The sequence below is a fragment of the Dermochelys coriacea genome, chromosome 1, assembly GCF_009764565.3.
Source record: "Dermochelys coriacea isolate rDerCor1 chromosome 1, rDerCor1.pri.v4, whole genome shotgun sequence".
Lineage (NCBI taxonomy): Eukaryota > Metazoa > Chordata > Testudines > Dermochelyidae > Dermochelys > Dermochelys coriacea.
Window position 1 is genome coordinate 204,178,963 of NC_050068.2, and position 16,231 is coordinate 204,195,193.

At 44.9% G+C, this 16,231-nt stretch overlaps 1 protein-coding gene across 2 annotated transcripts in view; it reads right to left on the reverse strand.

The window, feature by feature from the left end:
• The window catches only part of IGSF11 (immunoglobulin superfamily member 11), a 163,714-nt gene extending 147,809 nt beyond the window's left edge, over positions 1–15,905 (reverse strand). The window contains exon 1 of one of the 2 annotated variants that reach the window (XM_038407343.2): positions 15,399–15,905. In XM_038407343.2, coding sequence (XP_038263271.1) covers positions 15,399–15,417 — 19 coding nt within the window. In that variant the 5' untranslated portion in view covers positions 15,418–15,905. Of the gene's footprint in view, positions 1–10,145; positions 10,559–15,398 lie in introns of those variants that run through there. The other variant, XM_038405631.2, reaches the window with a different exon arrangement.
• Positions 15,906–16,231: the final 326 nt, after the last annotated feature.

Below are 16,231 nucleotides of genomic sequence, written 5' to 3' on the forward strand. Positions count from 1 at the left end.
TAACATTTGATGCTTAGGATCTATTCTAAACCATCCCTCCTGGCATGATATAACTGCTGACTTCCACAGAGCAGAGTATTGTACAGCTGAATAAATAAGTCACAGAGCATGAGGGTGCATATGACCAGGGTTTCACACAGTTTAGGGTCCTGTGGCTGCTGAATTTGCTACAGAACACAGCCATATCTGGAAAGCCAACAGGTGGGGAGGGGCATTCAACTCTGACTAAGACATCATCTAGGGGTGCCAGTAATACAGAACTACTGCTGTATCCCGTGTAGGATTAACCGACGAACAGCTCAACAGCACAGAGTTAAATTCTGTAAGAAGTAATAAGTGATATGTTAAATCTAAACAGGCACAGGGCTTATTAAAATAATAGCCATACTAATCTAATATACCAATGTAAGAAACTTAAAACCAAAACTGGGTGAATTAGAATGCCTGCTAGCTGAAGAGAACTTTGACTTAATAGATATTACTGAGAGGTGGTGGGATGACAAAAATAATAAAAAAACAACAATAAATCATAGAAGATTAGGGTTGGAAGAGACCTCAGGAGGTCATCTAGTCCAACCCCCTGCTCAAAGCAGGACCAACACCAACTAAATCATCCCAGCCAGGGCTTTGTCAAGCCAGGCCTTAAAAACCTCTAAGGATGGAGATTCCATAACCTCCCTAGGTAACCCATTTCAGTGCTTCACCACCCTCCTAGTGAAAAAGTTTTTCCTAATATCCAACCTAGACCTCCCCCACTGCAACTTGAGGCCGTTGCTCCTCGTTCTGTTATCTGCCACCACTGAGAACAGCCGAGCTCCATCCTCTCTGGAATCCCACTTCAGGTAGTTGAAAGCAGCTACCAAATTCCCCCCCGCCCCCACTCTTCTCTTCTGCAGACTAAACAAGCCCAGTTCCCTCAACCTCTCCTCAAAAGTCATGTGTCCCCGCCCCCTAATCATTTTTGTTGCCCTCTGCTGGACTCTCTACAATTTGTCCACATCCTTTCTGTAGTGGGGGGGACCAAAACTGGAAGCAATACTCCAGATGTGGCCTAACCAGTGACAAATAAAGGGGAATAATCACTTCCCTCGAGAAACAGAGTAGAAGTTTTATGGATACAAAGCCCAAGCCACCAAAACCGTAAGTATATTAATAAGGCCCTATTAGTGACCCCTCTGATCAGGAAAAAGATATAGACTGTACAGTATTGAGAGATCAAAAAAGCAACAAAGCCTAACAAAAGAGCAATAGTGGGTGACTTCAGCTACCCGCATGTAAACTGGTTCAATATCACAACAGGACAAGGGTTAGAGAAACATTTTCTCAACATCTTAAACAATGCTTCTTGGAACAACTAGTTCTAGGGCTACTTAGAATAGAGGCTACTTTTGACTTATTACTAAGTTACACAGGGGCCTCGCGGCCCCTTTAAAAAGGGATATTTTAAAAGCAATGAGGAAGCAGGTTCAAAAGAACCCAGCTTCAAAGTAGGGAAATTAAAGTCCTTACACTCAGCAGGGAAACTACTTAAACAACCATAACACAATCACAGAAGGTACGTACGCCCCTAAACAAAAACAGTGTAGAAAGGCAAGCAAATACACTGTGCAATTAAATGGTAAGGTACAGGAAGTTATTTAAGGCATCCTTTATAAGATGCTAACTAGTAGAACTGAGAGCAAAACTGAAAACAATAATCCTTTAAATATATCAGAAGCAGGAAGCCTGCATTATGATCAAAGGCTCTGATAGACTATCAGGTAGTAAAAAGAACAATTAAGGGGGGTAAGGACATTGCAGAGAAGCTAAATGATTTTTGCATTGGTCTTTATTACACAGGATTCTGGGGAGATTCCTATCCCAAAACTGCTCTTTTCAGAAAATAAGATGAGACAGTTGTTAGAGACTGAGATGTAAGAAGAGGAGGTGATGGAACAAACTGCTAAACTGATGAGCAACAAGTCACCTGGACTGGACAGTCTGATCCAAAAGGGCTGAAGAAACTTATGCAATCTATTGCTAAAGTCAGCTGCTACAGGAAGATAGTAAATGGCGTACCTATCTTTAAAGAAGGTGCCGGGGTTATTCCAGGAGTTACAGCCCCATTGGCCTTATTTTAGTATCAAGCAAATTGGCTGAAATGATAGCGAAAGCTAGGGTTATAAAGCACCCAGATGAACATGATAGGGACAAACCAGCACAGTGTCTGTAAAGGGAAACCATGCATCACCAGTCTACTAGAATTCTTTGAAAATGTCAACAAAACAGTGGATAAAGGGGACAAAGTCCCTCAGCAATGAGGTGAAAGGTAGTGTTTTGCACATTAGGAATGTACTAAAGAGACAAAAAAACAGAGTTGGGCTAACAGTCAATGTTCAGTAATGTAAATGATCATCACAGGGGTGCCATGAGGCCCCATACCAGGACTGGTGTAATTCAATATGTTCATGAATGACCTGGGAAAGGGGGTGAGCAGTGAGCAAGCAAGCGATAAAATGATTCAGGTTAGTTGAGACAAAAGAAGGCTGTGAGGAACTTCAGAGGGGTCTAACAGAGCTAGGAAAACAGGTAGCATGGTGATGGAGGATGAAATTCAATGTTAGCAAATGGAAGGTAATAAAAAATTAAAGGAATCATTTGAACTACTTGTACATATTAGTAGGTTCTAATTTAACTGTAATCCCTTGGGGAAATTACCTTGGTGTCATCGTGGACAGCTCAGGGAAAACATGTTGTTCAATGCACAGAAGCAGGCAAACAACATGTTAGGATGTCTAAATAATGAGATGGAATATACTGAAAATAGAAATGCCATTATGAAAATTGATTGTATCCCCTCAACGAGAATACTGTATTTACTTCTGGATGCTTTATCTAAAAAAATATAGCAGAAACTGAAGAGTTTCAAAAACGGGCAACAAAAATGTTTATAGGTCAGGAGAAACTTCCTTATGATGTTAAGATTGGGACTGTTCAATTTAGAGAGGAGATATAGAAGAAAAGGATAGGCTAGAGATAGATAAGATACTGAGTGTTACAGAAAACACAAACTGAGTGGTGCTTCTATTTACGCTCATAATAGAAGGACAAGGGGATGTTCAATGAAACACTTCATTATTATTAGTTTATTTTTTGCACAGCACATAATGAACCTATGGAACTTATTACCACAAGTTATCACTAAGGCCAAGAGCTTAGCAGGATTCACAATGGATTACACATTTATTAAGATAATGAGAACAACAACAGTTGTGTTAGGTAGAATATTATACACACATACACTCACAATAAATCTCCCTGCTTGACAGCCTAATAAGCCAACCTCTAACTAATGGGGGTCAGGAAGAAATCTCACATGTGCCATTCTGATATGGCATGCCAGCCCTCTGACCTGGGAGGGGTGTCTGAGTGAGGGGAAGGTATTTCATTCCAACAGTCGAGATAATTGAAGAGTCTGCAAGTTTGTTACCGCAACTGAAAACAATCTTGCTTTTGAACAAGAGGGACCTTTGTGCTTGTTGTTTTCTGGATGGAAAGGGCTTCCCTGAGAGAAGAACAAATTTTGGACTCCTTGGTCCCTTTCTGCTGTTAAAAGGAATATGTAATTTATTATTTATATAATAATAATAAATATATTTATATATAATTTATATGTAATATTATAGACATGAGAACTTCAAAATGTGGCTTGCCTGCTTGTCTCGAGAGCCCTTCTTAAAGTAACAGAGGGTTGAAGGAAAAGGATGTGGCCTTGACAAGGCAGAAGAAGATTTTAGGGAGCTACACCTGGAGTGTTGTTTACATTCACGGCCCAGTGACTGGGCTGCCCTCAGCAATAAGACAGCACCAGGGAACCTCTTGACTTAATGCACATTATTAACTAAACTGCCCATTGTGAGGTTTCTTGCACTTTCCCTCGAAGTGTCTGGTATTGGCCACTGTCAGAGACAGGAGACTGGCCTCTGTGGACCACTGCTGTGATCCTGTATGACAGTTCTTTCGCTCACCACTGCAGAATTGTGCCTCCAAACCCACACTTTCATCTCTTTAAAGTTACACTTCCAGCTCTTGTGTTTTGAAGAAAACCAGTGCATGGATGTAACTGACCAGAACATAGACATCAACTTTCCATTGATGATGCAAAAGAAGATGCAACTCACACTCTTGTCATTATTGTTTCAAAAAGAGACAGAATGACAAAAAAAAAAAAGACACCATGATACTACTTTTTATCCTTCAGTGAGTGATCTGACTCCTCTGATACACACAGGGCTCAGATGGACAGACAGGATGGGACATTTTTACATAGTCATTTTTCAGAGCAAAAGTGCACTTTGATTTATCTTCATGCAAATGAGTGTGTGCGCAGCAGGGAGATATGACTCTGCATGTACATGAGTAATAAATTTCCGTGTCAAATCTACTAGTTCTGTTCTGATTCTCTTCCAAGTGTTCCAGAAGGCAAAAAACAGGAGGTGGGGGGGTTTAAATGCAAAGTTAAGAGACTTCAGACTACATCATCCACTCGTTTTGTGAGGAGCTGGACTCTACGTAGATATGAATAATGAAGGACATACAACATGGCATGCATGTAAGAAGTGTTTGCATGCCTGAGTCTGAATAGAAGAAGGGAAGGAGGATGAGGAATGCTGGACCAAATCAATACTAAAAATAGTAAGATAACTGCTTCCAAATATCACCAGTCATGAGGGGAGAGCAAGTTTCTTGGGGTATTTTTAAACTGCACCTGCCTTAAAAAAAAAATCAAAAGAAATAACTTAAGTAAACTCCAAAGCCGGAATGGACATAACAGTGACCACCAAAACCAAGCAGAAAAATCAGTTATGTAGAGAAATCAGTTCACTGTACATAACTAATAATGGTAAATTCTTATCATGGTCTTTAGAAGCATGAAACTTCCACAAGGGAGAAGTGGTCTGAAGGCAGTATGGCCCAGGGGATATAACACTGAACAGATACTCAAGAGACCTTGGGCCTATGCCCAGTTCTGCCACTGGCCTTCTGGGTGACCTCGGACAATCACTTCACCCCTCTCTGCCCCAGTTTCCCCATATGTAAAATGGGGATAATGATACTGACCCCCTTTGTAAAGTGCTTTAAGATCCACTAATGAAGAATGGGGTATTATTATTATTATTATTATATTATTACTACTTTATTAACACTTGATTGGGAATCAGGTACTCCTGAGTTCTAAGAAGCAGAGCTGGGAGGAGGCCCTATGTGATACTGAGCAAGTCACTTCCCTGCTCTGTGCATCAGTTTCCCCATCTGTAAAATGAGCATAATGATCATGCCCTCCCTTATCAAACAAAAAAGTGTCGGGAGCACCCATTGGATAATATTTGTAAGTTACCATATTAATACTAACTAGGATTTACAAGAAGGGAATTTTCTTCATTACACCTCTGTCTGTTATCATCCAGAAGCTAAATTTCACTCTGGACTGTTATAAAAGGAAAGCAGAATTATTGCTCAACAAGAAGAAAACTACAAAGAATAGATTCTCAGTGTGCGCATTTCTCCTTGAAATACATTGTGTTAAAAGCACTTTACTTTTTTTTAAAAGAGCACAATGATAGTAGCATCCTGCTAAATATAGATGAGTCACCACAATTTATTAGTTAAAAATACCATTAGAAATATTGCTTATCCTGCCACATTCATTTAACATTCTCTAGTGGTTAGAACATGGACCAAGGAGCCAGGACTATTTGCCTCTATTCATGGCTCAGCCACTGACCTTGAGCAAGACCTTAAAACCCCTTTGTGCCTCAATATTGCCATCTGTAATATTGTCATAGTGCTACTCACTCACATCTCAGGAGGGAGCAGAGAAATAATTTGCAAGTTTCTTAAGCTGTTTATGCAATATTTGGAATATTCAAACTGTTACAGAAAAGCTAAATATAGTTGGTCTTGAAGTGCTTTGAGATCCCACAATGACAGACATCCTATAAATGAAAAACTGTTTGAAAGTTGTCAAGGTTCCTTCCCCACTCTGAACTTTAGGGTACAGCTGTGGGGACCTGCATGAAAGACCCCCTAAGCTTATTCTTACCAGCTTAGGTTAAAAACTTCCTCAAGGTACAAACTTTGCCTTGTCCTTGAACCCTATGCTGCCACCACCAAGCGTGTTACACAAAGAACAGGGAAAGAGCCCACTTGGAGACGTCTTCCCCCAAAATATCTCCCCAAGCCCTACACCCCCTTTCCTGGGGAAGGCTTGATAAAAATCCTCACCGATTTGTACAGGTGACCACAGACCCAAACCCTTGGATCTTAAGAACAATGAAAAAAAGCAATCAAGTTCTTAAAAGAATAATTTTAATTAAAGAAAAGATAAAAGAATCACCTCTGTAAAATCAGGATGGTAAATACCTTACAGGGTAATCAGATTCAAAACATAGAGAATCCCTCTAGGCAAAACCTTAAGTTACAAAAAGACACAAAAATGGGAATATACATTCCATTCAGCACAGCATATTTTACCAGTCATTAAACAAAAGGAAATAGAACACATTTCTAGCTAGATTACTTACTAACTTTATAGAAGTTCTGAATCTGCCTTCCTGATCTGTTCCCAGCAAAAGCATTACAGACAGACAGACCCTTTGTTCCCCCCCGCATCCTGATTTGAAAGTATCTTGTCTCCTCATTGGTCATTTTGGTCAGGTGCCAGCGAGATTATTTTAGCTTCTTAACCCTTTACAGGTGAAAGGGTTTTGCCTCTGGCCAGGAGGGATTTTATAGCAGTGTATACAGAAAGGTGGTTACCCTTCCCTTTATTTTTATGACAAGAGTACTGAGAGAAAAGAGAGAAAAGTCAGTTATGCCCATTTTCCAAAAGAGGAGAGGAAGCTCTTTGGAGAAGACCAAGTGTGAGTTAATGCATTTGGATTTACCTCTAGAACACAGGTCAGGTTGCAAGTGAAATAATGTATCTACACAGTCAGGAAGCCATGCAGTTTGACACAAACAGCAGTCTGTTCAGATGATATGCAAGGATGGACGAGCAAGGGGCACTGTCCTCGGACCACAACTCAGGAGCTGTAGCAGAGCTGGGAGTGAGAGGGAGCAGGCCTGCAATAGAAGCAGGTGCAGTATGGCAGGGCTAAAGTGCGCTACCAGAGCTGCATAAAAGGAGTCCAAGACTGGACTAAAAGAGCACAAGGTACTGCAGATCAAGACAAATGGTGTAGAACTCTGCGAGAAGCTGCAGAGCAGTTGCTGGGACTCTGGCAGACTCTATGTGGTGCTGTCAGTCCCTCCGTCTCGAGAGCCCGCACTGCACGTGCACAGTTAAACACGTTCACCTGTTGCGACACGACATCACATGATTGAAACCTCATTTTGTTAAAAATGAATCTTCAATTTAGCTGTTCCCAATGTGTGATTTCTAACACATTTGAAAATTTGCAATAAGCTATTATTGGCAACATAGTGGGATTGCTTTGCGAGCATAGGTTTTGTTTAAGCTTTAAACAGAATTCCCTACCTATTTTTCATATACTCCACTAGGGGGGCTGAATGTCCAGTAACATTTGTATAAATCCCCCTTAATGCTTTACAGGGAAACTAAAGATACTCTCCCTGCCCTGAGGAGCACGCAGTATGGGTATTATAAGCCTAAACAAAGCTGCACACTAGCTCTCATGAAACGGAATCACCACTATTCCACAAAACAACATAAATTAAAGGGGCCATGACACCGGGTTCTCATCAGGCAATTCCCTAAAAAGTTTGACCGTACCATGTCATAGGTGTAAAGTGATTGAGTGCAAGTAGACCCTTGGAGATTCCAGTCTCAGTGCAAATATCACCTTGAATCAAACATGCCAAACCCATGAAAAAAGGACAGAAATTGGGCTTGTTTTTGGCTTAATTGGCTTGAGTTGCTTGTTGCCTAGTTTTTGGCTTGTAGCTTGTTTGGCTCGTAGCTTTTTTTTTTTTAAATTGGCTCCCAGCAAGCAGGGGCAAGGAAGGGAGAGAGTCAGGGGTGCACAGCAGGCCCACCACAGTCCCAGATGGCAGGCCAGGGGGAAATTTAGTCACAGAGTGTTGGGGTTCCCAGGGATTGCCTTGTTTTGAAATGGGATTAGCTGGATTTTTGCCTTATTGTGAAAACCGGGGTGCTTATTTACCACGTGTGCCTTGAATGTGGGCCAATCTCCCTGTTCTGTAAATAAAGTCTTTTATTTAAAGGTAACTTTGTTATGTGCCAAGTAGTATCTATCAACATTGTACAGTAAAATGAAAGCCCCAGTATAAATATTGGTTAGATCCTTTACCATGTAAAGAGATAGTGAAGTGCAACTCAAATTTGTCCCCAAAATTAGAGTTTGTAATAAATTTATACAAAAATCTCATATCAATAGAAATGTTTTCATTATTCCCCCTCCCCAGTAATTTGGGGGACAGGAGGAAAGATTCTATTTAAACAATCATACCATTGTGTTGTTTGTAGCCCAAACACTGCAACATTGAGAAACTAATCCCTGAAGTTGTTTTCCCTTTCATCATTATCCAAACTAAGAAAAATTCAAAAAGTAAACAAACAACATGAATAGTAGTTCCTATTTCAGGGTAATCAATTATTTTTTGTCAAGGTCCAAATTTCTTCAAAGAATAGTCAATGTCCAGACTCCAGAGAAAATACAAACATAATAATGATAATAATAAGTAAATAAAAAGATTTCAGAGTCCCTTCAAAAGCATATGATGGTCCAGATTTGTCCTGCAGTCTATTGACTATCCCTGCCCAATTTAATCTAAAACGTTTTTAGTAAAATGGGGTAAGAAAATATAGTGTAAACAAACTCTCTTTTTTAAGCTGACAGGAAAAAATGGTCAATACAACCTAATTTAGGCTCCTAAATCACTTTTGAAAATTGGACTTTGGGATTTAAGTCACTTCAGCAGGTTTGAAAACTGTACCCAGTATCCGAGAGGAACTATACCTTAATAGGTCCTAAACTATGGAGAGGGAAAGGACCATTGCTTATCAGAGACAATTCAGGCTCTCCAGTCTGCTTGCTGCTGAAAAGAGGGCATAACGAACTGATCAAGGGATGAGAGTGTGGAAATTTCTTTTCTTGACAGACTCTTATATTGTTCTCATCACCTTGGTATCTGAGCCCTTTCCAGTGGCGCATTAAGTGATGGGACTAACGTCTTGTGTGTAGTTGGAGCTCTCTCACCCCCTACTCTAGAGGAGAGCTGTGAATGCAAAGCAGATAGCATTTCGTTTCGGTAGAGGTATGGCTTGGGGCTGTCTTGTTATCTGTACATGCTGCTCTGTGTTTATGTTAGAGAAGGCAGGTGGAGAAATGCACCTGCAGCCGAAGGTACTGGTGAGGTTTGTGATGAGCTGTAGTCTCATGTGGGGGTTCCTGCCACAGTCTTGGACCGACCCCCTGAGAAAGCTCTTTCTCCCTCACAGACAAGCTTTATCCTACTGGTAGAAAGTTGCCTGGGGAGAAAAGTTGTAAATCACGATCTTCATCCTGGAGCTTTAAGCAATCTTTGAGCTGGGCTGGGGCCAGGCCATTGAGCATGAAGTGAAATACTTTAAAGCAAGTTCAAGAGCCCAACAGAAAACGCTCCTGGGAACACAGCAGAGAGCGAGGAGCTGGAGCACTCCATTTCCACGTCTGGGGGTTGCAAGACAGTCACCCCACCAGACCCATCTGCGTTACAAACGACCACGGGAGCAGCCGCACACTTCCCATTCCCTATAAATAAGCCAAGGCTGGGCAGCGCACTGGGCACACATCAGACCGTCTCCCTCCCTCTGACAAGGGGCATCCCCTTCCCCTGGCTCGGGAAGCCTGGGCGGGGGCCGGCGGCTCAGCTCCTCGCTGGGACTTCCAGCCAACTTGCTTAGCTCGCCCCGGCAGTGGGGAAGCGGACAGCGCCCGGGGGCCCAGCCGCCGCGCTGCCCCGTGCCCTGCTCAGCGATGCCACCCTCCCGAGCCCGGCCCCCTGCGCCTCGTGGGCGATCGCTTCCCCCGCGCCCGGCCCGGGCCCCGAGAAAGTTGGGAGTTCAAGTCCCGCCCGGGCTCGGCGTGAAGGCGCAGGGCCGGCGCCCCCGCGCCGCCCTCCCCGCCCAGGGCGGCACTCACCTGGCAGAGACAGGAGCGCAGCCAAGGGGCCGACCCACAGCCCCCAGCCGCCGGAGCCCCTCGGAGTCATGCCGGCCAGGGAGACGGGCTCAGCCGGCATCTCGCGCCCCCTCCCCGAGCGGCGGCGGCGGCGGCGGCTCCGCGCCCGGCCCCCAAGTGCAGCCGAAGCCCCCGGGGGGCGCAGGCGGCGGCTGCCCCGGCCCCAGGGGCGCTCAGCCGCCCGGAGCTCCCAGCCTGGGCGGCTCCCGCTGCAGCCGCTGTCCCGGGACCGGCCGCCTGCACCGCCCGCTCCCCGGGAGGCTCCGGAGCCCCGGCAGCACGGGGACGCCGCCAGGCTCCGAACCGGCCCGAGAGCGCAGCCTGGCGGCCCCGGCGAGCGGCGGCAGCCCGCCCCCGGGATGCCACCCAGCCCCGCAGCGCAGGTACCCCGGGCTCCGCTCCGCCCGAGCGCTGCCCTCACCGCCCCGGGGGCTCTGCCGCTGCGGCCGCCGCCGCTGCTCGGCCGGGGCCCCGAGCTATCGCCCCACAAGCCGGCGAACCGCCCAAACCAAAAGCGGAATAAAAACTGCAGGGCGCGTCCCCCCTCCCCTGCCCTGCCCTCCGCCCCCCCCCCCAAGAGGCGGGCTTCTTTAGAGCTGCCCGCTGCTCTGTCCCCCCTCGTCCCGCTGCCCAGCACCGCTGGCTCCTAGAAAGCCAAAGGCTGCTTTTCCCTAGCCCGAAAAGGCTGGCTGCCCAAACTGCGGCCGGGCACTTGCCAGAAGCCCAAAGGGCCGCTCTGGGTCTGCAGGTGGCAGCCCTGCTCCGGCTGCACCACCTCAAAGTTGCTCTAAGATAGGGCGGCCCCTGGAGACAGCACCCTCCAGTGCCAGCTGTATGCCACTGAAATCCGGGCCCTGCAGCCGCAACTGGGCCCGCTGGGCCATGCCTTGTGGCCAGCCCAGTGCCCAGCAAAGGCTCCCTCGCTGCCGGTGACGCTCCGCTCAAGCCGGGGCAGCACGCCCAGCAGGCACACGCCCCCGTCTCGTCCGAGTGCGTCCAGAGCAGGCATTCCAACGCGTGGTGCTCCGTTTTGGTCCCAGCTAAGCCGCAGCTCCTCCCAACCCACCCCTGCCTTGTCCCTCCTTGCGCCCCTCAACATTTTCAAGCCCAGCCGGCCTGTGGCCTCCTGTGGAGCAGCAGGGCCCAGCTGGGGATGTGCCAGCCGGACCCGAGCAGGGGCTGTGGCTGGTGGCGATGCCACTCTTAGCTAGCCCCTGTGCTATTTCCCTCTTAGAGTCCGTGCAGGTCCGGGAGGAGGACGGCATTGTGGGACTTACTGCCGCTAAGGCTTGCACCCCTGTATTAGTGGCTTGGGTAGGCTACACTGGACTTGGCTGGACCAGTAGCCGCTGCCCTACCCAACTTCAAGTGGCATCAATGCCACAGGCCTAATTTTCCGAGCTATTGTGCACAAACAATTCCAAGGCAAGTCCATGGGAGAGCCGGGTGTCCGGGACCTCTGATAATCAACCAAGATATTACTGAAAATAAAGTGAATGGGGGCACTGAGCCAGCAATGCTGTGTAACACGAGAAACATCAAGCAGGGTAGAGATGCCACGGCCCTGGGCAGGGGAGACTGACACTGCTCTTACTCGTGAAGCTGGCGCCTAGGTATTACAGGGAGGCGGCCATTAGAAATGGATAGACAAACTGAGCAAAGAGAAACAGTTTCCGTTACTTGATGGTGGTGGTGCTGTGTCCTTTTCCTCTGCTGAGAGCTGAGACCTGGGCGCTACCGTAGCCTCTTGACAAATAAGCGTTTGATTAAAAACAGTCTCACTGCATTTAGCACATGGCAATTTCACTCGTGCCATGTCATCTACTTGCTGAGAGGTAGACCACTAGAATCAGTTCAATCAATGAGCAGGTCCCTGTGCAGTGGCTGATTGGATTCACTTCCTGCAGAGTGCCCATAAGCATGACTTTAATCAGGATCCTAGCGGGCAGCAGGCAGCACTTCCCCCAGTTCCTCCTGGTCAGGTGGGTAGGCGCTGTGCCTATAAGTTAATCACCTTCTAGCATCTGACCTCCACAACGTATCACGTCATACCAACAAAGGCAAAGGTGGCTTTAATTAGTTATTTCGGTGGATGGCAAAAAAAAATCAATCAATCTGTGGCTATGCAGAAAGATGGAATGATAGCCACAGGGAACAAATGGCTAGATATTTAGAAATAACCCTCACTCCACAACACACCACCACCTCCAAAGTAGTTTTCAAATTGCTGAAGAACTTTAGAGGTGTCCCCTTGTTCCTGGAACGCTAGTGGATTATTGGGAAGGAAATTTAGTCTTCCCCTATACTTAGTATGATCCAGCTCCTTGTTTGAAGATGACAAAGTACAAAAAAGTCAATACATCCGCAACTAGATCCCTAGGAGCAAGTGACTGTGAGGTCCATTTGCACATCAGGGAGTGCCTGCGACTCCCCAGTGACACTGATGGAACAGCACACTCCTGTGAGTGGAGGAGAGTTGCGCATACAAATTCTCCAGGCATTAGCAGCTGACTGCTGCAAGTCTTCCTGTCAGGTACTGCATGAATTTAGTGGCTAATATCTTTGCCAAACATAGCATGTAAGATCTTGGCAAAGACATAAGGCAAAAGAATCCACAATTATTACCTGCTTTATCCTTTTAAAGAATTACTGTAAATAAGGTAGTTCTCACATATCAGGGAATTATACTTTTCTGGGACAGTTCAGTGAAGAACCTTTCCAGAATAGGTGCTACCTATTCTTCAGATGGTTTATAAAAATTAGGTGGGAAGCCACCAGTTCCAGGAACTCTGTCAGATGCCAAGTCCTGAATTGCTTCTTCTGTCTCCTGAACTGTTACTGGGTTATCCATTGGCAGATAGTAATTTATTAAAGGTGCCATTGCTCAATAATTGAACAAAATCAGCTTTCTTTTGGCTTATAAAGATAAAATTTACTGAATAGATCATTAATAACTTCAAAGTCTACTGAAACTTGGTTCTCTCAGTGTTATTGAGGAAATGGAGTTGGCAGCTTGCTCTGTTTTAATTCTGTTTGGGAAGAAATGTGACAGAACATCAAAAATACATCCACTTAATTATCTTTACAATTTTTCAAGGAAAAAAACTTAAACAGATTTTTCTGAACACTGACGTCTATATAAGATAGATTGAGCTAACTACAGCAAATGCTGGAGATGCCACTACCCATCAATTATGACTGTCCCATGTAGTTTTTTTCCTTGCCAAGATTTACAAAAATACTGGAGCAACATATTCCAAGGTCTTTCTATAATTCTTAATACAAAGATCTGTCCCTCTCCAAGAGTCCATAATGCTGGAATTACAGAATTATGTTTTCCAGCAAACACCAACCAATGGCAGCAACAACATGTCTTACAGTAGCATAACCCAGACTGCTCAGAAAATGGAAATCTAATTTATTCATAACAGCTGGAAGAATTTAATACACATAGCTCTGATTGATAAAATACATTACTGACAAAATGGGGAAAGGCACTAACATTTATCATGTGGATGCTCAACATAGCATGGCTGTTACATGATGTCATAATATTTTTTAAACTGCATTGGCAACAAGTATACACTTGTTTTATGATCATGCACTAGCCCTTTTCTGAGTCAAAATTAAAAACAAAACAAATACATGGACTGAAATAGAAGCTAAAAATGTAAAGCAAAGATCTTATATTTGGATTATTTTATCTTGATATTGTAATGATCATATCCATTGAAATATCTTGATTATGTTGGGGGGAAGGGGAGTTATTCATTTTGAAAAATATTCATGGTCTCAAGGCCTATCGTATTGGTACCCATTGTGCTAAGTGCTCTATACATGGAGAGAAAGCGATAGTGCATTTAAAAAAAGAAGTTTAAGTTTAGCCTGCTTCCCAGCACCGAATCCAACTGTGCCAATCCGGTTCATGTGTGACTAGTGTTCAGAATCTCAAATCATCTCTGTGTGCCTTTCTGCCATGTACAACTTGATGTGATGCATACAAACCTAGGTCCACATTCATTCTTGGTGTAACCCCATTAAATGGAGTTACACTAGGAACAAACTAAGCCTTTAATTCTAGAAATTCATTTAAAAAACAAGAGACTTTAATCCTAAATTAAGTCTTCGCTAAAATATCAGGAGGCACATTCCTCTTAAAACTGGAGGCCAAATGTTCAAACCTGCCCCTAAATTGTGCGTTCAGATTTGGCTCTAGGTGTAAAAAAAATGCTCTGAGATCATGCCAGGTCCAAGTCTCACAGGTCTTTCCACACACTCTGGCATTAGTACAAGCCATCACATATATCAAAATAAACAAGGACTGTTAATCTTTAGGTTATAACTGACATCATGGCCAGTTGTTTATTGATGCCACATGAGATCTGCCCAAGACGACAAAGTCCACTGAGTTAGTAGCATTTTGGATATTTGAGAACCCAGATCCACGTAACGTTCCACTTAGTGACATCAACTTTTGTACCCAGGTACCTCACCTCAGTTAACACTACAGTAAAGCACAAAGACATAGCGACAAGCAATAGCCTGTTGGCTGTTAATCCATAAAGCAGAATGTCATAGGTTCATATCCATGGTTTTGTGATGGGATATACATATGCCACATATGATTAAGAGGAAAGGGGATAATTCCTGCAAAGGGAGAAAGGCAAAAGACCAGCCTTGCCCTAGAGAACTATATTATGCTTGCCAAGCACAGAGTTTACTCCTAAATTCATCAAGGCAGATACTTAACCAGAAGAGGAAATTATATGGGCTGGTCAGAGAAGGAGGAAGTGTTCATTTCCTCCTCTACTCAGCCTGGGGAAGACTCCTAGGACTGATTTGGAACAGGGAGACTGAAGGTGCTGAAACAAGAACTCCTTTGCTCTGTGTTTACACCTTCCAGTCCAGAAGGAGAGAGAGAGAGAGAGAGAGAGAGAGAGAGGGCGGGGGTATCCTCTCTAGTAGGTGGAGCTGAATCAGAGGGCTAGCCCACAACAGGATAAAAGGAGGATTTTCAAAATGTGGTAGCTAAGACCTTTTTAAGACCCAGTATAGGGATTACAAGTTGGATTGTAACACCTGTTGTCTAGTCACGGTGAATCCTACAGGGAGCCTGGAGCTCCCATCAGTCAACTAAGGCGTTTAAGCACAACTTCCCCTTTCCATGCTACAGTTTTAAAATGGGTTAGCAAACAGGCCATCGCACTTCCTCACCTCTCAAGTGCCCTCTCATGCCCAGATGCAGTGTTGCTGGGGATTTGGCCTCATACCCGTCCAGATGGCCACTCTTTGGCCCCACAATGACCGGTCCCAGCTAGCATCTTCTCCTGACACCCTCTCCAGGTCTTCTGTAGCTCTGCTTTTCAGCCAGGTCAAATAATTCATTTCCCTTCCAGGGGAAATGAAGGGCCAACTTAAAGTTCACAAACAATGTCCAAACTTACAATTCTTCTGCCCCTCTCAGGCTTGACTGAAGTCTCCTGCTTCCTGGCCCCTGCAGAGATTCTGTGGAATTGCTTCTTCCCTAGCAGGGTTCCCTCACTGCTTCCCTTTGCCAGGGACTCCAGCAGTTTACCTCTGAGGATCCCTCTGTTCTGTATATAGGCCATATCTCAGGGCTCCCACTCTCTGTAGATGAATCAGCCTCACTCCCTTAAGTTTTTCCCAGAAAGGAACTCTCCTTGTTCCTCTTTCCAGGATCTTCCTTCCTTCCTGCATTCCCAGCTCTGTTCAGGTAGTACCCTCCTTACTGCACCATCATCACCACCGCTGGGGGGGAGGGGCAATCTTTCTAATTAAGTCCCCTTATATCCAGCTGTGGTCACTGATTAGTCCTTATGTTGCCAGCTCATCAATGAGGTTGAGGATAGCGGGGCAAGGCTGAGACAGCTTGCCTCAAAGGACTGGCCGGTCCATGACATGATTTAATAATACACCTTTCTTCCTAGTATAGGCAGCTCAGAACCTCTAGTCTAAAGCAAAGACAGCTTTATCCCTCTCAGAGGATTATGTTGCTGAAGAGAGATTGTCAACTAACTCTGTTATTT